Source organism: Patella vulgata, chromosome 8 (genome assembly GCF_932274485.2).
Source record: "Patella vulgata chromosome 8, xgPatVulg1.2, whole genome shotgun sequence".
NCBI lineage: Eukaryota > Metazoa > Mollusca > Gastropoda > Patellidae > Patella > Patella vulgata.
This window is the reverse complement of record NC_065886.2, coordinates 24,683,246-24,710,371: the sequence shown is the minus strand read 5'-3', so window position 1 is coordinate 24,710,371 and position 27,126 is coordinate 24,683,246. Positions and strand designations below refer to the sequence as shown.

The 27,126-nt window shown below is 34.1% G+C and overlaps 1 protein-coding gene across 4 annotated transcripts in view; it reads left to right on the top strand.

Moving 5' to 3' along the window:
• Positions 1-8,196: 8,196 nt before the first annotated feature.
• Positions 8,197-27,126, top strand: part of LOC126830911 (CREB-binding protein) — a 31,742-nt gene continuing 12,812 nt past the window's right edge. The window contains exons 1-16 of one of the 4 annotated variants that reach the window (XM_050561412.2): positions 8,199-8,447; positions 8,717-8,839; positions 10,599-11,341; positions 14,437-14,616; positions 18,792-19,008; positions 19,230-19,343; positions 19,537-19,692; positions 19,863-20,058; positions 20,352-20,469; positions 20,695-20,872; positions 21,065-21,189; positions 22,791-23,273; positions 23,537-23,858; positions 24,198-24,316; positions 24,628-24,798; positions 25,328-25,485. In XM_050561412.2, coding sequence (XP_050417369.1) covers positions 8,749-8,839; positions 10,599-11,341; positions 14,437-14,616; positions 18,792-19,008; positions 19,230-19,343; positions 19,537-19,692; positions 19,863-20,058; positions 20,352-20,469; positions 20,695-20,872; positions 21,065-21,189; positions 22,791-23,273; positions 23,537-23,858; positions 24,198-24,316; positions 24,628-24,798; positions 25,328-25,485 — 3,371 coding nt within the window. In that variant the 5' untranslated portion in view covers positions 8,199-8,447; positions 8,717-8,748. Of the gene's footprint in view, positions 8,840-10,598; positions 11,342-14,436; positions 14,617-18,791; positions 19,009-19,229; positions 19,344-19,536; positions 19,693-19,862; positions 20,059-20,351; positions 20,470-20,694; positions 20,873-21,064; positions 21,190-22,790; positions 23,274-23,536; positions 23,859-24,197; positions 24,317-24,627; positions 24,799-25,327; positions 25,486-27,126 lie in introns of all 4 variants that reach the window. The other 3 variants (XM_050561413.2, XM_050561415.2, XM_050561416.2) reach the window with 3 other exon arrangements.

The following is a 27,126-nucleotide window of genomic DNA, read 5'->3' as shown; positions in this document are numbered from 1 at the left end:
ATATTTATATCTACAGTAAATTTGATCTTTGGATGTTGTTGGTTTAATTTTGAAACAATATTATTACATTCTTCTAGTGGGAGAGAAGATAAAGCCCAAATATCATCGATGAATCTGCATGAAATATCTGGTTTATTAGGTAATGGTTCATAGTAGGTTTTCATCCCGTATGACATATAAATGTTAGCATATGTCACAGCAAACGGAGTTCCCATGGCAGTCACCGATATCTGTTTATAAAATATACCAGAAAATTCAAATTCATTGTTGTGAAGAACAAAATCTGCTATTTGTAGAATTTTCATGTGGACGTATAATGTCGTCGCCCCTGTCCATCTGGACGTCTGTCTGTCTACAATTTGTTTGTGAACACTCTACAGGTCACAATTTTTATCTGATTTCAATTAAACTTGAAAAATAGATTTATCACCCTAAGATCTCGGTTCCTTTTGATATTGGCATGTATCGGACTGTAACTTCATGGATTATGGCCCCTGATTGTACGAAAAATCACGTTTTTAGCTTGTGAATACTGTAGAGGTAACAATTTTATCCGATTTGGTTTAAACTTGAAATGTATGTTTATGACCCACAGATCTGGGTTCCTTTTGATATTCGCGCATATCGGTTCACAACTTCCTGAATTATGGCCCCTGATTGTACGAAAAATCGCGTTTGTGGACCCTCTGGAGGTCACAATTTTCAGCTGATTTTTATGAAACTTGAAATGCAAGTTTATAACACACAGATCTCAGTTCCCTTTGATATTCGCGCATATCGGACCATAACTTCCTGAATTATGGCCCCTGATTGTACGAAAAATCTTGTTTTTGGCTTGTGGACCCCATAGAGGTCACAATTTTTATCCGTTCTATTAAACCGTTTGAATATATCACAGTTACACCCTAAGGATGGAACTGTGATATAGTTACACCCTAAGGATGAGTTGGGGGCCACGGTGGCTAGTTGGTTAAGACGCTGGCTCGCTAACCTGGAGGTCGGGTGATTGATCCCTGCATTGGCCGAGAAAGTTCATTGGGATTTTCCGACATGGTTTCCCCTTGTCAGTGGTGCAGCATGGAGGGCCTGAAAAGGACAGCTGTCTAGTCCTTCGGATGAGATGAAAAACCGAGGTCCCGTGTATATATTGGAATGCACGTGAAAGATCCCCTGGCAGTTGGAATTCAATATAAGAGTAGGCGATAGTGCCGATGTGCGGGCAAAATTTCCCTCATTGCACATTGTATGGCGTATGCCCGTTTTCATTAGCCCAGTATAGGAGCAGAACAGTAGGACGTTAAACCCCATTTCATTTCATTTCATTTCCCTAAGGATGGTTGAGTTCGAATTTCGTAAAAATCGGACCGAAACTGATGGGCAAAATGGCCACCCCTCGTTCGCAAATAGTGTCAAAATATTGAAATGTTTATAACCCAAATATCTTGGTTCCTGTCTATTTTCGTGCATATCGAATCGTAACTTCCTGAATTATGGCTCCTGATTGTACGAAAAATCGCGTCTTTAGGTCACAATTATTATCCGATTTAAAAAAACGTTCGAATATATCACCATTACACCTTAACTTCCTGGATTTTGGCTCCTGATTGTTCTAAAAATCACATTTTTAGCATGCAGATTCTCTAGAGGTCACAATTTTTTTTCCCCTATTTTAAAAACTGTTTAAATATATCACCATTCCACCATAATGAAGATCGAAATGAAACTGACAGACAAAATGGCCGCACTTTGTACGCAAATTGTGTAAAAGTATGCTACGAAGGTTGTGGACGCTCTAGAGGTCACAATTTTTATCCGATTTTGATGAAACTTAAAACATATCTTTATATCCCAAAGATCTCAGTCCCTTTTGATATTTGGGCATTTCAGACCATAACTTTCTGGATTATTGCCCCTGATTGTACAAAAAATCCTGTTTGTTTTTAGCTTGTTCTCTATCTATCTCTTGCAAAATGTGGGCGTATCCTGCCTGGCAGCCGCTGGTTTCTTTTGCCAGTAATTACAAGACACTAAAATCTGATTCTGAGTAACAACTCATTAAGTGTTTATCAGAAATCATTTGAATTTATTTGGCTTCTAATAGTTCTGCCCTACAATAACATTTAGTATACAAAAATTTTTTGGAAACAATCAGATATTAACTTTAGCCTCTAGAGAGCTAACAAGATTTTTCAAAGTAATCAAGGGCCATAATTCTGGCAGTATTTATTGAAAATCAATAGGCTTCTTCGTCTCTTACCTGAAACACTGTGTATGAATTTAATGTCATTCGGATATTAACTTAATTATCTAGAGCATCAACAAGATTTTTCAAAGTGATAAAGGGCCATAACTCTGGAAATAATCATCGGAAATTGTTGAAAAGCAATAGGATTCTTCATCTCATGACCGTAAACACGGTGTATGAATTTGAAATCAATAGGATATTCACATCAGTCCCTAGAGCGTCCATAATATTTTTCAAAGTGATCAGGGGCCATAACTCTGGCAATAATTATCGGAAATCGTCGAAAGTCAATTGGATTCTTCGTCTCATGACCATAAACAATATGTATAAATTTAAAGTCAATCGGGTATTAACTTTAGCAATTATCAACGCCGGACCGATGGCCGACCGAACGGGGGCAACGACAAAATACAAACACATTTCAATGTGGGCATATAAAAAGGAAGGGTGTCACTAACTGGCAGCTGGTCTGCTCAAGTGACGGAAGGAGCACATCTTATGTTGTGGGAACATTGAGAGACTTAAAACATCCAGAAGACTACGATTAAATGAAAGAAAAAGTGACAGCTCTAATCCAAGAATTTACTTAGACTTCGATCGTAAATGGATGTTTCCAAGTAAACTTTTCCTAGTAATCCTAGATAAGTTAGTCCAAATATATCATCAAATCACAGTTTAACGTAGTAAGGCATCTTTAATCAAATTAAAAAAAATACCGGTAAGTCAATCGGATTTTAACTTAGCCTCTTGAGTGTCCACAAGATTTTTCAAAATCATCAAGGGCCATAACTCTGGCAGTAATTATTGGAAATCGTTGAAAATCAATAGGCCTATTCGTCTCATGACCAATATCCCAGTGCATCAATTTAAAGTCAATTGGGTGTTAACTTTAGCCTCTATAGTGTCCACAAGATTTTTCAAAGTGATCAAGGGCCATAACTCTTGACAGTAATTATCAGAAATTGTTGAAAATCAATAGGCTTCTTCGTCTCATAACCTTAAACACTGTGTATAAATTTAAAGTCAATTGGATATTAATTCTGACCCGGCAGACTTGGGTGACGGCAACATGGGGTGACGGCAACACACGACCAATGTGGGCGTATAAAAAGTAATAAATGAGTAGACTGAGGTCTGGCTGTAAGCATCAACTGCACTGTACAGTACCAAGCTTTACAAAAGGGAATAAACCCCAAAACAGGAAATGAAACTGGGTTTAACAGTTTAACATACTACTTATCTGCACCAAGGATTTTCTACCTACTTTTCATTGTATTTCAACTGTTCTTTTACATGTTGGCTACACCGTCCGCTGATGTTCCTTACGAGGCCCTCTTTCCTGCAACCTGCACCACTGGTAAGAGGAAAGCAATGGTTCTCAAAGATGTCTAAGTGTGCCCTGTGACAGTCCAGAGAAATCAGATATAAAAAAAATAAATGTATAATTACAATACCATAGGCTTTTACCGTTATTACGCCAATGATTACGGATATACTGTAACAGGTTATGTACCTGTTGCATAATGTAACTTAAGGTTTATATTTTTTTAATCACATTTCTTTTGTATAATATTTTACTTAAACATGCATTATGCAAGAGCTAAATCTGATTATTGCAAGTCTTAATTTAGGCTTCAGATGTTATAGAAATTATAAATTAGATCTTTATTTAAACAACAAGACCAAAATCAACTCTGTAGACCCACGGATGGCTCGGCTACAGCTCGGATTTAAATAGAATTTCACTAATTGATTAAATCAAATAAGGGGTAACCTGATGAAAATACGTCAGTTAGATCGAGGCTAAATGATAGAGTGTACTTAGCGAGGCCGCTGTAAAGCGTTTCCGTATGCCATTGAAAACTTTACTTGATAATCGAGATATGTAGGTGGAGTTAACACCTGTCAATCAAACGATCGGCGAAGGTGAAGACATATTTCGCTACCATTTCTAGGCAAATATTACAACGATGATAACTATGTTCAGAATAAAGTAATTTGACTGAATTTTTCAATATATTCTTCTTTCATCATCTACTTTTGAACTGTTATAGCAAGAATGGCCAACTCTCTCTTATAAAATTCTCCCATAATGTATCTTTAAATATAACATATTTATCAGAAATTTGTATACAGTGCACTTACAATAATTTGTGGGATTTCAACTGCGTCCCGACTTAAAAAGTTTGAGAACCACTGGACTATAGTTTCAAATTCCCTATTAAACATGTATTCTGTCATATTGGGATGTAATAAAAAAAAAAATGAAAAACACCATAATGCAAAACATATACAGAATATATGCTTTGTGAAAAAAAACAAGCGGTTGCCATGCAAGATACGCCCACATTTTGCAAGAGATGGACAGAGAACAAACTCAAAAAAAGAAGTGATTTTTACGTACAATCAAGGGCCATAATTCAGGAAGTTACGATCCTATATGCATGAATATTGAATGGAACCAAGATCTTTGGGTTATAAACATGTATTTCAAGTTTGATCAAAATCGGATAAAAATTGTGTCCTCTCTCTAGAGAGTTAAAAACCTTGATATACCATATATTTACAATATTTGCGTACAAGGGGCAGCCATTTTGTCTGGCAGTTTTGGTCCGATTTGTACGAAATTCGGACCTAACCATCATAAGGGTGTAAAAGTGATATATTCAAACGTCTTTTTAAATCGGTTAAAAATTGTGACATCTAGAGGGATCACATCCTAAAAACGCAACTTTTCGTACAATCAAGGGCCATAATTCAGGAAGTTGAGATTTAATATGCACGAATATCGGAAGGAACCAAGATCTTTGGGTTATAAACATGCATTTCAAGTTTCATCAAAATTGGATTAAAATTGTGACCTCTACAGGGTCCACAACATTGATATACCATATTTTTATGCTATTTGACTATGAGGAGCGGCTATTTTGTCTGTCAGTTTTGGTTCGATTTTTACGAAATTCGAACTCAGCCGTCCTTAGGGTATAACGGTGATATATTCAAACGTTTTTTTTAAATCGGATAAAAATTATGACCCCTATAGGGTCCACAAGATAAAAACAGGATTTTTCGTACAATCAGGGTCCATAATTCAGGAAATTACGGTCCGATATGCACGAATATCAAAAGGAACTGAGATCTTTGGGTTATAAACTTACATTTCAAGTTTCAACAAAATCGGATAAAAATTGTGACCTCTATTGGGTCCACAAGCTAAAAACGCGATTTTACGTACAATCAGGGGCCATAATTCAGGAAGTTATGGTCCGATATGCGCAAATATCGAAAGGAACTTAGATCTTTGGGTTATAAACATATATTTCAAGTTTAAACCAAATGGATAAAAATTGTGACCTCTAGTGTTCACAAGCTAAAAACGTGATTTTTCGTACAATCAGGGGTTATAATCCATGAAGTTACAGTCCGATACATACCAATATTGAAAGGAACTGGGATCTTAGGGTGATAAACCTATATTTCAAGTTTCGTTGAAATTGGATAAAAATTGTGACTTCTACAGTGTTCACAAACAATTGTGGACGGATGGACAGGGGCAACAACAATATACATCCACATGAAAATGTAGGCGTATAAAAAGGATTTCCAGTTATCAAGACTTCCAGAAATACATCCAAAACACAAAGCTTATCCTCTAATATACTTTATACCATTGCTAATAGACATTTATTCTCTAATATACAACATATCACCTCTAATAATATACTTTATATCACCTCTAATAGACACTTATCCTCTAATATACATTATATTACCTGTACTATACTTTATATCACCTCTAATACACATAGATTCTCTAATATACTTTATATCACCTCTAATAGACATAGATTTTCTAATATACTTTGTATCACCTCTAATACACATAGATTCTCTAATATACTTTGTATCACCTCTAATACACATAGATTCTCTAACAATCACCTGCAATAAATATAGATTCTGCTCCGAATTGGGCTAATCAAGACGGGCATACACCATACTATGAGGGAAATTCTTATATCGAATTCCAACTGTCAAGGCATCTTTACGTGCACGCCAATGTGTACACGGGACCACTGTTTTTCGAACCATCCGAACAACTAGACAGCTGTCCTTGTCAGGCCCTCCGCCCTGCATCACTGACAAGGGGGAACCACGCCAGAAAATCTGGATGAACTTTCTTGGCGAATGCAGGGATCGAACACCCGACCTCCGCACTACGAGCCAGCATCTTACCCACTTGGGTAATATTTTGCATTTTATCAAATTAATGTGTATTTACAAGTTTTAAAATCTTCTGAAATGAACAGGCATTTTCAGAAAAGAAGGCGCTCGCAGATCATTTCATTTCATTTTTGTGTAATATAAAGTAGCCTATATAGATGTGTTGAAATGATTTCTATATTAATGTTTTGTTATCACAAGTTAAAGGTTAAATGAATATATTAAAAAGTTTCCTCAAATTCTTATCATGAGTGATGCCATTTTTTATAGAAATCCTTAACATTTTTTTAAGTACTCTTGAATACTTTGTAGAATTTGTAAGAATTAATGATTAGAATAAAGTTTAAAATAGCACCATTAGTTTGAATATAATGTTAGACCTAAGGTTAATTTCTGCTTATACTGTCTAATAATACACTTTTAGTGTTTTTTACTTCAGTATAAGTGTATATGACAGTATGCAGAATTTAACATTTATCTGTTAACATTATGTATTAGGTAATAGTGATGTAAATACCTATAATATTTTGAGTCTCAGTATTTGAGGTTGTTCCTTTTTTATCTTGTATCAGAAATGAACTTGGGCCCTATAACCTACTGTTTTGTTCCATCCCAGCTGCTAATAAAGACGTCAAACACCATGCATTCTTTTCAAAGCAAAATATGTAAGTAGCCTACTTGTAAAGGGCAATAGGTAAAAAAAAAATGAGCCAATATTGAAGGGTTGCAGTTGCATAATTTTTTCCTGAAAATGTTATATTTGCCTGAGAAATTGTAGCCTACAGCTGGACCCTTTGTAGAGGACTGCAGCCAGTGGCATGGCTAGAGTTAGTGCCACCCCTGTGGACAGTCCTTGAGTTTGCCTCTCATGAAAAACACAGCACAATACACATCAATCATGCAGTGTTTTCTAGGAAAAATAAAATTGTGTCGGTCATCATATCTGTCCTGACAGAAAAACAGCTGTCATCCCCTCACCCCCAAAAATCTCTGATTGTTACCTTTCAGTACCGGTAGATCATCGTTTGCCCCACCCCTACTAATAAAACACAAAGTGAAATAAATAATCTTCTAACTTGCAGTCTTGCACATTTCTTTCTTGCTATTCATGCTAATATCCCTTTTGACTAAAATTCGGTAATTCATCTATCAATTAATTTATATGTCAACCGGTACTCTAGAATTCTGAGAATGTGAGAATGAGATTCTATTCATCATAAATGACATAATATTAATAAACAGTGTTTTTAATCAAAATCTTGTTAATAAATTTGTAACAGTTTTCATAAATCTATCCAAGTTAAATTCATGCATGATAGTTCTATTTTCAATGTCAACTATGCGCAACAATGGACTTGAAGATCATGCCAATGGGACGTTTTGAAATGCAATTCTTCCTGTTTTGATCTCCCAAAAAAGTTTGACATCTGAAAAAAAATGCAAGAAAAGTTTTGTAAAAGCTTTAAAAAAATCATATTAAACAAGAATCTAATGTCTTTACATAATTTATGCATTTTGAAAAATGTATCTGCTCTATTCTTCGGGTTCTGAAGTTGTATTTTTGGCTTGAATTGACTAAAAAGTAACTATATTTCACGGCCGTCGCTCGCCAGGTAACTTCGATGCTCCAACGTCTGATATCAAGCCCGCAAATAGAAATAAATTGTTAAATCGGGTATTTCCGACAAATTTTATTTCCTTCCCAGAATGCAACTGTCGGAATGTTCCGGGCCCGTTGTCACATGACCATGCATCGAAGCGACCAATCTACACCCAACTTTATTACCACGTGACGTGTTAATTTCCTGAATAATCAATTTTCGACGCAATTTACCCTACTCGGGAGATTCCGTTAATTTCTGTGACAAGCGTAAAAGTTTCATCAACAGCCGCCATCTTATAATTTCAGCGAAATTCACTCGTCGGAATTAAAAGCCTTTTGATTGGTTTTATTCAATTCTTTGGGATAGTTATCCAGGTATATGTTTCATTTGTATATCGGAGTATAAGATTACATCGAACTGGCTTGGAATGTTGAGATGAAATGGACAATGGTGAGACAAAAATTTCAATTGTGAGCCGCTTTGTGCTCGCTAACATGGAGTAGCGAACGTAATTTTTGTTGAAGCTATTTTAAAGATGTTTCTAATCAGGGTCATGGAATGGGTAGCAACTCAAGCTTTGTCTTTTTCATTGTTGCATACTCAAATTTAAAATTTATTGATTTTGATTTTTTGGAACGATCAGCCGGATAAATCATCCAAGGCGTCGGATCAAACATGGCTGACCAGCTTGTGGATGGGCCACCAGCGGCTAAAAGACAGAAAACGGCTTCTAATTCGCCGATGCGAACACCCAGCGACAGTGGAGGTAATTATATATTTTTATCAATTAAATGAGTAAATTAAAAGCTGTATTTCAAGGCGCAGAAAGCAATGTAGTCTGCTGTATTGATCAAAACATTGTGGATGCTTTGACACTTTGGCTGCAATGTAGTGTAATCTACAAGTCAATGCCATGCATGGCGAATGAAAAACTGTCATGTTGATATTGACTTCTTAGCACAGAGCCATGCACTCAGGTGTAAATCATTGCAATTATGAGAAGAGATTCATTGCTAATATCCGTAAATGCATATTATTGAGCATAAATTAGATGGAATTAAAAGGCATGTTGTCTGGTCTGGATTTCTACTCTAGCAAATTTCAGTCATCAAAATTTCCAAGACTTAAAATGCCAGATTTTTTGTTAGATCTAGAAAATGTTGACTGTCTTTTGACACTCTATTTTTTTTTTATCCATTTTGTTTTAACTCGATGAAAAACAACCCTAATTAAAGTTTGCAACCCTTTTCTACTATTGAGAAACTATGTAAGCTTCTAGGCTAATAAGTTATGCAAATCCCTCAATAACAATATTTAAGCTTACTCTAAGTCTTTAACATGATACTGCAATGATAGGCTAGATCATTTTGTCTCCAAAATAAAAAAAAAATCCAGAATTCCGGTGCAAATTATTTTTCTACAACAGTTGCTAAAAAAACAATCTATTTCTAAGCTACAGATGTATCCAACTCAATCCAAAAGTAAGTGCCAGTGAAATACCATTATTTTAATTGAACCTTATTGCTGTGGTCAATTAGAAATGTTTGCGTATCTGATTGATCTCGTTTGATTTTTGTGTTAAAGATGGTTTCCCGCATACAAACTGGGTGATTTAATGGTATATATGGACAAAAAACATATTCAAACTAATTAATTTGTCATAATTTTGCTTCAAATCCTTCTCAAACATTGTAATTGCAAAGGAATGTCCTGCTATAAAAATTTGATCAAACCAGGTCATGTTTACGTCATGTGACTTACCTCTCTTAGAAGTCAGAGGAGAATTCATTGCATACATAAAACGATGTTGTCTTTAATAATTGCTTACTATTTATTACAAATATCGTATCCTAATTTAATTCTCGGATTATCCACTACCCGCGTCTTTTTTCGTCATTTTCATCTCAGAAAGTGTTGTACATCTAACTCGTCATACAGTTTATCAACTTGTACATCAAGTGCTCAATGTTCGCGTGTGACCTTTGACATCACGCGTGCATAAATTCCTATTCGTTGGGCTGTTGATTAGGGGAACCCTTACATTTTTGTCCTGTATACGCTCCATGAGTGTTTTTTCGGGGAATCCAGTATTTTTCTAGTAAGATTGGATATCTCTACTTTCCATATATCAAAATTACCATACTTTTATAACCACCCGATAAATAATTTTTTGGGAACCCATCTTTAAATCTTTATCAAATCTCTTTAAATAAACATAGAGAGAAGGCCTACAAGCTGTGCAAAACATGACTTTTTTTGTTTCAAAAAAGTTTCTAATTCAATGTCCTTGATTATGAAAACTTGCATGTTTTTTTAAGATTTTATGTTTGAAGATACCAGAATATTGTCAACAGTGGGCATTGATCTGCATTGAAGATGCAGTAAACCGGGGTTAATGTTAAGTTTGTCTATTAGAAAAAAAAATGCAAACATTCTTAAATTGTTCTTACTGAATGGAGAGATTAGCTTTTAGGTATCAATTACATTGTCTGGTATTGTTACTCTAAATTATTTTTGTTTTCCAGATTTCAGCCTAGTAAATAGTTTGTTAGCTATAGCAGGGGACTTGCCAGATGAGTTGATGAACAATGGAGGCCAGAGTACATCTAATGATCTTCTTGGGGCTGGCACAAGCATGCATGGTTCAATGGATAATAATCCCCAAAATCACCAGGAATTGTCACAGTTATTATCAAGTTCCAACCAAACTCACAAAATTGGATCATCTATCAACAGTATTCCTAGTCAACCTCATAACATGGGTCAGAATCGAAGTCCTAGTGTAGGTCCAGTTGCTGGAGCAATGAACAATTCTAATGCCTACATGAATGCTGTGAAGAGTCCTCACTCAAATATGGGATCCCCGTCTCATGGTGGATTAAACAAAGGCGCTCAACAACATATTGTTTCTGATTCAATGATGTTAGGTAATAATGTCAATGTTTATAGTGTGGCACAGAGTTCAATGGGACCTATGGGTGCAGGTAACGGAATTGGTTCCATGAATATGAAACCTAACCAACAACAGCTGATGTCTGGCATGAATAATGTCAACATGAACCAGCTATCGAATCAGTTATTAAATGGACCTCAGTATGGTGCAAGTAGTGTTGGTCAGAATAGAAATATACCTGTGTCAGCTATGAACAATGCAAATCACATGTCAATACCGCAAGGTAACGGAATGTCCATGTCTCAATTGGGTGGTCATCAGAATGTGGGTCATCCAATGAATGCCAATCAAGTGCAAGTTCAACAACAAATGAAGGTAAGAGTTTTGATGCATCTTCAAATATTTGCTTATTTCAAATGCTGAAATTACCTTAAAATGTAGACATTTTCATCTATTTGCAATGATAAATTTTGTTCATCCTCTTGGATAAAAGTATGCCTATTTAGATAGGCTGACATATTTGCAAAATATTAAGCCCTAAGTAGACAAGTACCTTAATTTGGGTGATTACACATAACATAAGGGTGATGATTTTTCGTTCCAGAAAATGGCAATATCCATTTTAAGTATTATGAATTCCGTTATATTTTCCGTTTCAGAGCTGACCATATTCCGTTTTTTTTCCAGATTAAATGCTATTTTATTTATGAATAAATAAATAAACATCGTAAAATGCCTTTTATTACAAAACTGATTATTTTAAACCAATGATACGTGATAACAAATATTAAATTGTGAATGACATTTAATATTCAATGACTAGTTATTCTTCAAACCGATTTCCTGAATTAAATAACAGAAAATTACACTTTGTGAGCTCGTTTCATCTTTTTAGCAGACAAAGCCATTTTTCTCGACTGCTGGTTGTTGTCGCAAATTATCCAGAAAAACTTTGTAGTTACTACTGTTTTTACGGGAATAAAGGCTGGATTCACAAGACTACGGCATATTTGTGATGTCACATGATGGTGAAAGTGTAAAAATAAAGTAAATGAAACGATTTTTGCTTTTATAAGATAACTAAGGCTTTTAAAATATAGATACCCGTACATAATTTATAGTATTAAATTCAACTACAGAGTAGGCTAATTGTAATATTAGGGATAAATGGAAGACAGGTTTTCATTTCAAGTACATTTATGATTCCAAAATGATGAAATGAAAGTAGCCTATACTAAATTAGCAATAAAACCAAGCGATAACTTCAATATTTTCGATTTTTATAAATCAAAAGATGAAATACTTGGATAAATACAAAATTGTTTTGAGTTTTTGTTAAATATAAGCAAATATTGGCGTTTCTGTCTTTCCCGTATGAGATTTCTAATTCCGCGTATTTTCGGAAAATCATCACCCCTACATAAGCTTGGCTAATGGGTTATTTAATGATTTTGAACATAATGATCTAAAGGCACATGACAAAAATTGTATGCCATAATATATTTCCCAAGTCAAAAAAGAGCGAAAATAGTGAATTGTCTGCATGGTATTGCTATTTGTAAAACATATATTTAACACAATTGATGGTGATGGTACATCCATTGCTTTTGGCATAGTGAATTGAAAATCACTGTCACAATCGTTTAGTTCATAGCTTATTAATATTTTGTGGTTTGGAATTTTGGCTCAAACTTTACTAAAGAAGACTTTTCTTCTGGAGAGTTCTTTGCCAAAAAAAAAAAAAAAATTACATAGCTTACATAAACTGTGATTTGATGATATATTTGGACTAAAAGCATAATTATTCAAACTAATTTATCTAGGAAAAGTTTACTTGGAAATATCCATTTACGATCAAATTCTTGGATTAGAGCTGTCACTTTTTCTTTCATTTAATCGTAGTTTTCTGGATGTTTTAAGTCTCTCAATGTTCCCACAAGCTAAGAGGTGCTCCTTACGTCACTTGAGCAGACCAGCTGCCAGTTAGTGACACCCTTCCTTTTTATATGCCCACATTGAAATGTGTTCGTATTTTGTCGTTGCCCCCGTCGATCCGGCGCCCATAATTGCTAAAGTTAATACCCGATTGACTTTAAATTTATACACAGTGTTTAAGGTCTTCAGATGAAGAATCCTATTGATTTTCACCGATTTCTGATGATTACTGCCAGAATTATGGGCTCTGGATCACTTTGAAAAACCTTGTGGGACGCACTAGAGGCTAAAGTTAATATCCGATTGACTTTAAATTTATACACAGTATTTAAGGTCATGAGTTGAAGAAGCTTGTTGATTTTCAACGATTTCCGATAATTACTGCCAGAGTTTTGGCCCTTGATCATTTGGCAACCTATCTTTGATTTCGCTATCACATTTACACCCAAGCCAAGACAGTACCGGTATTCAAAATTTGAAGCAAATCTGCCAATAACAGTACTCATTAGTTAACTATCTTAATGATTTTTAAGCTAAACATGCATTATGCAAGAGCTAAATCTGCCTATTGCAGGTCTTTCTTTAGGCCTGAAACGTTATCAAAATTATTAATTAGACATTAATTAACTTACATGTATCCAGACAATAATCAACTCTCGATGCGATATTTTGTAGATTTGAATACATTTTGTGATGGATAATTAAACGTAAAAATTGATAATCAAGACTTTGTTTATTATTGTACCAATGTTAATGACGATAGTGAGGCTAGCCTAAAATTGAATTGCAAATATCTTGGTTCAGAGTGAAGCAATTTGACTGAAATTTTCAGCATATTTTGTTTTCATTATCGATATTTTAACTATTAATATAGTATTATAGCGAGAACTTTCGGCTTTTTATCTAATCTTACCTAATGCCTCTTTAATTGCATTTATTTTCTTGATGAGAGTAATAATGTCTCTTTTAACTTAACAATCAATTTTGCAATTTAACAATTGAAATGAATTGATAATGCTGACCAAATCAATGCCATAAAGACTTTGCTTTCAACTGTCTCTTCTTGGCACACAACTTTAGTTTTATATCCGATATTGTTTTTTGTTACCATAGTGTACATTTTCTCCTAATTTTACAATTTTGTCAGTGTACGATACATGTTCATAATTTACCGATATTATTTTATTTCTGAATATTAACTGAATTCAGAAAAACAAAATTGCATCTAACCTACATATTTTAATGTGTATATTGGACAATATTGGTTCAATTCTTCTTATTCATCACATGTGACTAGCATTAAAACTAACATTTTGTCTAGAAATTAGATAATCTATTTGTGTTGATTACTGGCTTGCAAAGTGTACATTATTAGCTTCATTATAATTATAGTTCATAAGCTTATTATTTTAACAGTATAATGCTAGCCATGAGCACCTTTAATTTAATGTAGATTTGCACTACCAGTAGTTGTACTAGTTAGTTTGTAGTGAAATGTTAGTATACATGTAGATTTATGGCTTTGGCTATTGTAGGGACCTCTTCCACCTGGACTTGGTGGTGGTGCTGGTGTGGGTTTTACCAACTATAATCCTCAGGCCCATACTGGCCTTCCTTCGTCCACTGCTACCTTCAGCACATCACTCCCAAATACACTGACTTCAGTCTCTCTACCTTCACCTCCTCTTAACTTACCAGTCAGTGCTAACAGCGGTGTAAGTATTTCTCACAACTTATTTTATACTTGGATGTTTTACTGACAACTGAGAGCTCTCCACAATTATAATGGCCTAATGCGTATGGTGCATATTATCTTCTGAATATAACATCTTTTTATACGCCCACATTTTCATGTGGACGTATATTGTAGTCACTCCTGTCCGTCCGTCCACAATTTATTTGTGGACACTCTACAGGTCACAATTCTTATCCGATTTTGACAAAACTTGAAATATAGGTTTATCTCCAAAGGATCTTGGTTGCTTTCAAGATTGGCGTGTATCAGATCGCATCTTCCTGGATCATGGCTCTTGATTGTTCGAAAAATCATGTTTTTAGCTTGTGGACACTCTACAGGTCACAATTTTTATCCAATTAAGATGAAACTTGAAAGTAGGAAAAATTCATGTTTTTACCTGTGATCCCTTTAGAGGTCAAATTTTGTATTCAATCAGTAAATGATGATTGAGTTCAAATTTCGTGGAAATCGGACCGAAACTGCTGTACAAAATGGCAGCTCCTTGTTCGGAAATAATGTTAAAGTATCTAATATCAAGTTCGTTGACTCCTTGTTCGGGAATAATGTTAAAGTATCTAATATCAAGTTCGTTGACTCCTAGAGGTTAAATTTTGATCCGATTTTGATGAAACTTTTGATATTCGCACAGATCAGACTGTAACTTCCCGGATTATGGCCCCTGATTGTACTAAAAATCACATTTTTAGCTTGTGGACACTCTACAGGTCACAATTTTTATCTGATTTAGATGAAACTTGAAATGTATGTTTATTACCAAAAGATCTCGATTCCTTTAGATATTCGTGCATATCGGACTGCAACTTCGTGGATTATGGTTCCTGATTGTACGAAAAATCATGCTTTTTAGCTGTAGAGATAACAATTTTTATCTCATCATTAAATGATGATTGAGTTCAAATTTCGTGAAAATCGAAACGAAACATCTGTACAAAATGGTCCCTCCTTGTACGCAAATAATGTTAAAGTATGTAATATGAAGGTCTAGAGGTCACAATTCTGATCCGATTTTGATGAAACTTAAAGTATATTTTATATCCTAAAGATCTTGGTTCCTTTATATATTCGCGCATATTGGACTGTAACTTCCTGGATTATGGCCCTTGATTGTACGAAAAATCACCATTTTAGCTTGTGGATCTAGAGGTCTGAATTCCTATCCGATTTTAGAAAACGTTTAAATATATCACCGTCACACCATAATGGTGGCTGAGTTCGTATTTTGTAAAAATGGGGACGCATTCCTGACAAAATAGCCACTCCTTGTAACTGTAAGCAAATACTGTAAAAGTATGTAATACCAAGGTTGTGGACCCTCCTACTAGAGATCAGAAGTTTTATCCAATTTTGATCAGAACCTAAAATATATGTTTATATCCAGAAGATTTCGGTTCCTGTAGATATTCACATATATTGGACCGTAACTTCCTGGATTAAATATGACCCCTGATTTTATGAAAAATCTTTTTTTTTTGGACGTGTTCTCAGTCAATCTCTTGCAAAATGTGGGCGTATCTTGCATGGCAACCGCTTGTTACTTTATCAGTAGCAATTTGTACTCCATAGCATTAGTTTTGATTTGCTTAGATGAAATTGTTACCATGTTTCAATATAACTAAATAAAGGCTGGGCAGAGCATTTCAATAGCAAGGTATTGTCTTTTGCTGTAACTTTCATTGGTACGCTGTACAGTACTCTACAGGGCTGCAACGATAATCTAATCTCTCGTTACAATAGGTATCACTATTATCACTGTATCACAGTAATTTTTCTTTCTAAGTTTACTTAAAAAATTTAAAAAAACCCTACATTTTATTTAATGGTGACACATTATTTTATTACTATTAGCCATGACTTTTCCATCTGGCATTTTTAGTCCAAAAACATTCCCATATCCGTGATTTGTGGTTTGCTGGAGGTGAATGTTTCATTACTGGAAGCCATCTTTCCTCCTTGTCACGTGAACTACAGGGGGACTTAACTCTGCATGACAGTTGATTATCGGAAAAAAACGGACGGTTAAAAAATCTGTACAGTGTTTACCGAACCGCAGTGCGGAACTTAAAGTACTGTGAACCGAACCATGGCCAGGGATGTGCCTACTATTACAATTACCGGGCGGTGCAATTTTCTTGTAAATAAAGATAATCTAAATTGGTAAAAGCGTTTTTATTTGTTGCTTTTAACCTCATAAATTGAATAAATTATTTTGACTCATGTCAAACTGAGCTCGTATCATAGACATCTAAATATAACGTTCGTTTTCGACGAAATATATTACTTTCAATTTCTTATTCGATGCGCAGAGTTATCTGATATTTAGACTCTTTTAACTGGTCACATCAGCGCGATGTAACTAGCATGACTGGTTAAACAAGCCTACTGCACCGTTATTTTTTAAAAATAGCACTAGCACATGACTATTTTCGCTATTTAAACTATTTTTATAGATTCGTGCAATTCTACATGTATAATCCATATCCACGTAAATTTCACCAAATATAAGTATCATGGTACCAAACTTGCGTTTTAAATGAATACTTCGCCGTTGAGGTGTTGAATTCCGATTATAAAATATCCGTAATACTGTAGCCTAATTTGATTATCAAAAAACGATTTCACACATGTGCATGACATTATATTACATGAACTTCGTGCGGCGGACATGTAACGCCCCCAGAATTCCTTTCTAACGTCACGTCTTTATTTACGCTAAAAATTATATTATATTAATTTATATGATATATTTTCCAGACCTAATTATTTGATTTGATCATATTTTCCAATAAATTATTCATACCCGTTATTTCTGGAAATTGTTTTGAACTTTTTAAATGATTAAATAAACCAGTCAACGAGCCGTGTGTGTGCATCTCCATTCCATTCCCAGCATGTGACGTTACGGTAGAATTAGGTCAGATGACTTGGGGGAATACGTGTTTTATTTATTGAGATATAAATACTTCATATTACATAATGCTATAAACTAGGCCTAGTGACAAACAGGTGAAAACATGCGTAGATGGTCAGTGTGAAATTCATAATTGTTATAAAATTGGCTGCTAGTGCTACCCGACTTACAACCATTTGAGTAGTCGTATGACAATGGACCGTATACGTTCCATGGTACGACTGTATGAATGCCGACTTGTGTTTTCGATAGAAAAATACAGTCACGAGAACTCAGGAAAGAAACAAAACAATAATTAATAAATTCCTATTTTCGATTATGCCGTGGATTACGCAGGTATACAACGGTGGTTTCAGTGTCAACATTGGCAAATTGCTGTCATCATATTCTTAAATAAATTACCTCGACTAAAGATGTCGCCCGTAGTTCTTATTTATTTTCTACGGTAATTTCGCTAAATACTACGGTGCGGAGACGTCGTGAATTTTGACCCCTGGACTCATGAAATTGCGCATTTTCAATCGAAAAAAACCCCCGATAATTTTCCGCCCGACATGAATATTTTTCTGGGCACATCCCTGCATGGCATGTATACCGCTGTATACTGTCTTATGGTACATATATGTATCGTTGCAGTCCTAGACTACACTTACTATGAACTGACTCTCTAGCATCTGTGTTTTAGTTGAAACCTAGTGTAAAAAAAACCTTTATATTTACTGTAGTAGGTGTAAATCTTCACTTTGAGTGAATTAGGGGCATTTGGCTTGTTGGAAATTTAAATAATAATTGTGAACAATAATTACAAGATTTGAGGTTTATTCATGTAGTGTCTAGTACAAGTTACTGTACCTGTTTGTCTGTAATAGTTAACACTGAACGATATTAATATTACACATTTTATGAATGGAGTGCTTTTATGTAGTCCGATTATAGATCTAGTACTAGTAGTATTGATTTGTGATAAGGATACAACATGCTAAGTCAATACATGCGCACTTGTCCATTTAACTGCTTACGCTGCAGTATCAAATTAACTGAAAACAGTAAAACTGGTAGCATTTTATTTGTAGTCTTGTCTTAATCACTTTACAAACTAAATCTTTGTAACCAAAACTTTTTAGTTACACTTAGTTTAATCCCCTAATAATTTAAAAGATCGTAGAATTTTATTTGGATGATTTTTTTTTCAATTTGTTATCATTTTGATCATCTGATTTCAGACGGGACAGGCCCCTCAGGCTCCTGGACAAGGACGCTCAACAGAACAAGATAAAAGTAAACTTATTCAACAGCAGTTAGTGCTCCTGCTCCATGCTCATAAATGTCAGCGACGAGAAAATACGAATGGGGAGCAAGCTTGTACCTTACCTTATTGTCGTACGATGAAGAATGTGTTAAATCATATGACCACATGTACAGCTGGTAAATTATGTCAGGGTAGGTATTTCATGTCCAAAATCATCAATTCTAAAGGGAAAACTATATGGAAATATGCCTCCTAGTTGTTCAGACTATTGCAATGATATTATTTGACTTACAAAATAAAAAATGATATAAAGTGAAGGTAATTAAAAGTTTCAACGTTTCATAAAAAAAAAAATTAATGCTGAATTAATCTTGTAGAACTTGAATAGTAATGTTAACAATTTATTTTTCAGTTGCACACTGTGCTTCATCTCGTCAAATTATTACTCACTGGAAAAATTGTACGAGAAATGATTGTCCCGTGTGTTTACCTTTAAAACATGCTTCTGATAGAAGAAATCCAGCAGGTTAGTAAAGATTTTTCGTATTGCCATTATTGGAATGCATGTGCAATAACCAAAAGTCTGAAATTGAGGACATAGATGAAGAAATCAATGGCAAGAAATTCACAATTTAAAAAGGATTAATGGATTAATTTGAGGGTAGATTGTCTGGGTTTTTTTTATGTGTTAATATGAATTGAAATTATTTTTATTCCAGCTGTTGGCAATATGCCTCCCAATTCTACAATGCCTGCACCTATAGCTCACAATAATACAAGTGGGCCTGTGAGTGAAGTCACTATGAAGAGGGCTATAGATGCCTTGGGGTTAAGTAATCGTCCACAACAAATTGTTCCTGGAACCATACCTAGTGGTGAGTCATTTCTACTCGCCAAAATTGGAAATTTTATTGGTTAATCTAAACTTATTTGAAAAGGTTTTCTTGTAAATTTCCAGCATATTTAGGTGAAAATCAATTCTCTAGGTAAATTATTTATGAATTACAGGTATTTCTATAATGATGGTTTATTTTGTTTATTTTAGCTACAACAACATTAAATCAATCCAATCAAAATACTGCGTTACAACAGATCTTGGGTCCAGGAAGTATAACTTCTTTGCCTACTATGACAGCAGCATCATCAGAAGCTCTGCAAAACATGGCCAAGACATCTCAGATGACAAAAGATTGGCACCAATCAGTTACACAAGATCTGAGAAATCACCTAGTTCATAAATTGTAAGTTTTTTTCAGTTACTTCCATATATTAAAATAACGGTTAGCATCTACTGATATCATTCTCTACCATTGCTACTTCAGTCCTTGGCAATCATCATTAGTCTTATTAAAACTAAATTTTTGAATTGAACAATGCACAGGTATAAATTTATGCATAATTTAAAGATATTCCAAGACAGACATTACTGTAGCAAACATTTTTGGAGTCTTTATTTAGGGTTTTATAACCTTTTTAGCCATGAAATATGGAATTCAAGGGTTTCATGTTGAACAACATTCAATTTGTTTTTCAGAGTGCAAGCTATATTTCCTACACCGGATCCCACAGCTCTCAAAGATAACAGGATGAAAAATCTTGTTGCTTACGCTCGTAAAGTGGAGGGAGATATGTATGAAACTGCCAATAGTAGGGTAAGTTAAACTTCATAATCAAATTCTTATCTTTAATAGCAACTATAATATAGAAAAAAGCTTTAGTCATAACGATAATGGTTAAATGTTGACAAAAGTGATAAATGGATTTGGTTTCAAGTCTGTTTTAAACAAGTCAGTGGGTTGATTAAATGAATAGTATAATAAATACAGTTAGTGAATTACAATATTATCTATTTTATTCTCAATGTATTTTTTCTGCAGGAGGAATATTATCATTTATTAGCTGAGAAAATCTATAAAATACAGAAGGAATTGGAGGAAAAAAGAATGCAGAGAATACGTAGTGGTGGACCTGTTCAGGCAGGACCTTCCGGACCAGTACAACCACCAAGTACTGTTAGCTTACAGGGCTTACCACCTAGACCCACAGGAGCTCAGAGTAAGTTATTGCAAATTATTTTCTTTTGAGAGTGATGATGTACCATCATGGGGTGATATAAACTAGTGTTGCAAAACAAAAACTACCACTACTGCCATTACTTAGTATTAGATATGTATAATTGTGACACTTTTCGTTATCAATGCACTTGGTTATGGAACATTAAATCAGTTATGAACTTTTATTTTACAGATGGACCATTTTCTGGTCATTCAGATCTAGTCAATTCCGGGTCATCTTTAAATAATACATTTAATAACCAGTTACCAAATCAACAACGTATGACCAACCCTGTGTTAGCTGCTCCTCAAAATCAGGTTAGTAATTTACTATATTTTATTGTTACATTTGAAAGTGAATAACTATTTTTGTTATTTATATAGGTATGATCATAAGTCTTGTAATACAAACATATTAGACATCAAAGACGAAAATTTTTAAGAACTTAATTCGACACAAAGTACCAACACTAAATCCAGAGTTAGTCGATTGAACCTACCAGATTAGATTAGCTAAGTGGTATATAAAATGTTCTTGAAAGAGTAAATATCCCCTGTCCATAATATCATATATTATATATTGACGTTAAATTTGTAAAAGACAACAACATAGTAAATATCCTACCTTTTGGAACAACCATTACAATTTGCAGCTGGTCATTATTAAGTTTATGGAAGAACCATTAGCGGAAAAAGGAAAATTAGTATGTCAGTTCAATCCTAAAATGAGTTCCATATACTGTATTTAAATTTTTATATGCTCACATTGAAATGTGGTCGTATATTATCGTTGACCCTGTCTGTCCGTCCGATTGACTTTAAATTTATACACGGTGTTTAAGGTTATGCTCGACAAAGAAGCCTATTGATTTGAAGCTATTTCTGATAATTACTGCTAGAGTTATATGGCCCTTGATCACTTTGAAAAATCTTGTGGACGCTCTAGCGGCTAAAGTTAATATCTGATTGACTGTAAATTCATATGCACTGTTTAAGGTCATGAGACGAAGAAGTCTATTGATTTTCAACTATTTTTGATAATTACTGCTAGAGTTATAGCGCTTGACCTCTTTGAAAAATCTTGTAGAAGCTCATGAGGCTAAAATTAATATCTGATTGACTTTAAACTTACACACAGTGTTTAAGAACAGGGCCCTTATTCACGAAAACTTAAACTAAGATACAATCGAAATTTTAAGAAATACTGCAATTCGATTGCCTGACCAGTAAAGTCAATTTGCATATATCCTATGAAGTTGCAGTATTTCTTAAAATTTTGGTTGTAACTTAGTTTAAGTTTTCGTGAATAAAGGCCTTGGAGACTAAGAATCCTATTCATTTGCAAGGATAACCCAGAGTAAGGCCCTTGATCACTTTGAAAAGTCTTGTGGAAGCTCTAGAGGCTAAAACTCCATTTCATTCATTCATTCACTCTAGAGGCTAAAGTTAGTATAAATTGTTTAAGGTCATGAGACAAACAATCGAAACAAATTCTAATGTTTTCTGATAATTACATTATGGGTTATTATTTATAATCAGATTTTCGTGTTCTCATTACTGAAAAAATATGTGACAACACTTGTTTACTGCCCGTACAACTTAGCTGCTGTGGGCGTATGTTTTGTTGCCTGGCAACCCATCTTTTATTGCCTGGCAACCTATCTTTAAAATAAACCTTGATTGAGAATAATTCTCTTGAAATAGTTATGTATACTTAATATTGATTGTATTTTTATATCTGTAGATGTTGTCAGACTCATGAATATTAATTAGATTTGTATAGTGCACGTGCAGTGAGAGGACGCCTCGGTCCTTGTGTGTCTGTAGATCATTACTTTTACGTATGTAACCATGAAAGGCAGACGTATGTCTGATAGCTAATAAAAAATATATAATTATAGTTAACCTTTACTTAACAGATGTCAGTTGGTGGATTAAATTTGAATGCTGGTCATAATGATTCAAATCAACAGTTAAAACAAGCTCTCCAAGGTCCCCAAATTGGTCAGATGTCTCAAAGAATGCCTGGTAACCAGCAGTTGATGTCCCCTCCTCTTCCCCAACTTCCGACACCACCACAGTTACAACAACCTGGCATGTCTGGTAAGACAAATCAACAGATTTCTACATCTATTGGTAAGAATCTGACTCCACCTCATCAGAGTCCAGTTTCCACTGTGCAGTCATCAAGTTCAAACCAAACAGTATCCCATCAAAGTGTTTTACAGAAACCAACTGGCCCTTCGTCTGCCCTGGCAGGCCTTATCTCTTCTAAAAGTCAACCTGCCCTTCCAACACAGACTGCTGCACATATTGGACAAAATAGCAAACAACCATCTGGTAAGCAACTACCTTCAACAAGCTCACCAGCTCCTGTGTCTTCAGCAACCAATCTTGTACAGGTAAGTTCCTTCATCTAAAATTTATAAAGTTGATTGTTGTTCATTTGTAGATTTTAATTTAGCTATTATTTCACTGAATTTCAACTATGTCGTAAGAAAGTAAACAGGAGGGCAACCTGATGCCTGTGTTTAAACAAGTAGTTTCAGCCAAAAATTGGTAAAGAAAATACATTTGATTTTCTGAGGATGAAATGACCAATCGATACTGCTAACACTTGCAGCAAAATGTTTATAAACGTCTGTAATTTGAATATTATTTTCAGTCGGAAACCGGAGGAGCTAAGACTAATGTCCATCTGACCAATCTTCTTGCTTCACCAACCAAAGAAGTACCCATGGCATCAAAAGAGAACCAAGTATCAGCTCCAGCCAATAGTAGCACCATAGATATTAAACAGGAGATTAAAACTGAACCAAATGTTAAACAGGAACCAGTGGAAATGGATACATCATCTACTCCAGCTCCAGCTCCAGAAACCCCTAAAGCTGAACCAAGTGATACTAATTCAAACGATATAAAAACAGAAGATACTGCATCTGGTGCTCCCTCAACCCCAGTTCAATCTACACCAAAATCTAAAAAGAGTATGTAGATTTAGAAATAATATTTGAAAATTGTAATTGAGAGGGAATAATTGATACTATTTTGGCAAGCCTTAATTATGACAATGTTTAAATTGATACTATTTTGTGAAGTTGTAATTGTAAAGCAGGTTATAATTATACTATTTAAAAAGTATTTTGTGATGTCCAATTTGCAAGATATGATTGATATTATTTTTTTTTTAAAGCTGTAATTACAAGTTATAATTGATGTTACTTTGTCAAGCCATAATTGTCAAGAGGTTATAATGGTTACTATTTTGGCTTAGTTTTCTTATTATGTAATATAAACTCAGATGTAATTTTCTTTTTTTTTTTCAGTTTTCAAGCCAGATGAACTTAGACAAGCCTTGATGCCAACTCTCGAGAAATTGTATAGACAAGATCCTGAGTCATTACCATTTAGGCAACCTGTTGATCCTATTGCGTTAAGCATACCGGTAATTCTTATTTTCTGAATAAAATATTTATGTTATTTTTAGTGCTTAAAAGTGTAAAAATTAAATTTGTATAAAAAGGTTGAATGTCTTAATGAGGTTGTATTACTTTCAGGGCGTATTTATAAGCTAATAGGTCTGACTGGACCTTTCACCTACATGTGGATTCTTATTAAGTTTATTTCACTTTCTTAAACAGTAATAATAGAATATAGTACAATTGATTGAAAAAAAATTAACTCTTAGAATACAAACTGTTAGGTGGCTGTTGTGGATTAATTTTGTATTCTATAGTATAAATGATTGTGTTGTAGGATTATTATGAAATTGTGAAGAAACCTATAGATCTGTCAACAATAAAAAGAAAGTTAGATACAGGACAGTACAATGATCCATGGGAATATGTTGATGATGTCTGGCTAATGTTTGAAAATGCCTGGGTCTATAATAGGAAGACATCTAGAGTCTATAAATTCTGTTCTAAGGTATGTATTCTAATTTCTATTAACAAAATCTGCTCCTGTTTTCTATTTTATTATGTTTTATGTCGTTTTAAAATGCAGGTGTGACATCATACTTTGATATTTCAAATAATGGTACAGGAAATATGCCAATCGTACAAATGGCGGAAAATATTGGTGTTGCATGACTGTATCTTGATTCCTTTGTGCAGTATCAATATATTAAGAAATTATGCAATGTCTTGCTCTCAACCTTCAAACCACACTGTTCCCCTTCTTTAAAACAGGGTGTTTTTGTTTTTTTAATGATATTTAAATTAACTGACTTTAATTCTGGCAGTCATTTTCATTCCCTGTTAGTCTGATTTGGAAAATATAACTAAATTCATATCTCTTACAATATATATAAATATTTTATGAGTAATCTTAGTGCTGAAACTGTTGAATACTCAGCAAGATGAACTGATTTGTGGCAGGGAAACGAAATGGTTAGGTATTAAGGACCTAACCAGTACTGATAAAATAATTCACATGCATTTTAATTTTTTTTCAGCTGGCTGAAGTATTTGAATCTGAAATTGACAGTGTTATGCAGTCATTAGGTTATTGTTGTGGAAGAAAGTTTATGTTTAGTCCACAAGTTCTGTGTTGTTATGGTAAACAGTTGTGTACTATACCTAGAGACTCAATGTATTACAGTTACCAGAATAGGTATGTTTTTTCTTCTATAACATTTCAAACATATTTTATATTTGATCACTGACACTGAGTTAGTTTTGAGCACAAATGAAGTAATTCGACAAATCCCTTAGTGTAATCTGTCTGTTTCTTTTTTGTCATGAAGAATGTACTGAATAATGTACTGAATTTGTATGATCAATTAATCTTATGATTTGTTTGTTTCTTTTTTTCACATGAAAAATGTACTGAATTTGTATGATCAATTAATCTTATGATTTGTCTCTTGGAAAAGGAATAAAAATCAAATTGTACAGATAGAAACTATGATTAATCATATGTCTGATAAATATTATTTTCTTGAAGTGGTTCAGACATGTACCATGCAGTTGAATCAAAATTTTAAGCCCTAGAAATCTTGCTAGCAGTTGTCGTATACAGTAAAACCATCTCAGATTGATATTTTTAGATTTGTGAATGCATTTTTATACATTGATAATCGGATATTTCTAAATTGTATTTTGGTGAGGTTTCACTGTATGTGACTGCTATTCATTTTGTTGGGAGAGCAAATGTAGCCAAACCTTCTTTTGATTTTCTATTTATTTCTACATTTTTCACTTCACCTATTACTTCATTTTTCACTTCACCTGTTACTTCATTTTTCACTTCACCTGTTACTTCATTTTTCACCATACTACTGCTAATGTTGGTTGCTTGCACTTTTGAATAATTAATTAATGAAACTAACTATATGGATTTGAGAAAAAATATATATATTGCAGGTTTATATCTTGATTTATTTTTTTATTTTTTTTTGACATTTCTGGGGAAATCTGTTCTAAACTAGTGTGTATGAATATAACCAGCTTTTTATTAGTTAACCTATGCCTATCTATTATATTTAAGGAGCGGTCCCAGATTTCCAAGGATATCCAGTGTATCTACTGATGCAACTAGGTTTAAGTAAGCAAATTAAGCTCCAGATATGTGAACAATTGCCTATTTGCCCTGGATGTAAAGTTTCAGATCAAAATATTGAGTCAATTAGAAATGATTGCCAAAAATAGAACAGGGTTACTCAGAGTAAACCCAAGTAATAAATTTTGGCATCCTTAAATTTCCTTGAGATACTTGATTGTTGGAACTGTTACTTATCTTTCTTAATTTAAGTAAGTGGAAGAGTTTAATCGGATATGGATATAACATTCATGGACTTTTGGGGGTGGGGGAGTTAAAGTATCACAGAGCTAGAATACTAAATTAAAATAAGACTTTCACATATCTTAGCTGTTTCAATGTCTAATTTAATCTGGGACCGCATCATTTTAGATTCATGTCATTTAATTACATTGCAATCATACTGGACTTATTTCTGTTTCCTTTATGTCATTACTGTATGTCATTCCTTTATGTAATTCATTTATTTCATTTCATTGTATCATCTCTTGTTAATAACATTGTAAATGCTGAAATAATCTTTTGGAATGACTGGGAACTCATACAGTATATTTAAGCTACTGTGACATTGAGATGTAAAGAATTTACATTTTAAAACAAAATCATACATCAGCAATGTTATTACATAAGTGTTATTTGTCTTTTTGTGCTTGTGCTAATGTGCTTTTTTGTTTACTATCATCTTGCTTTTTGTGCTGGTACTGTTGGTTTGGC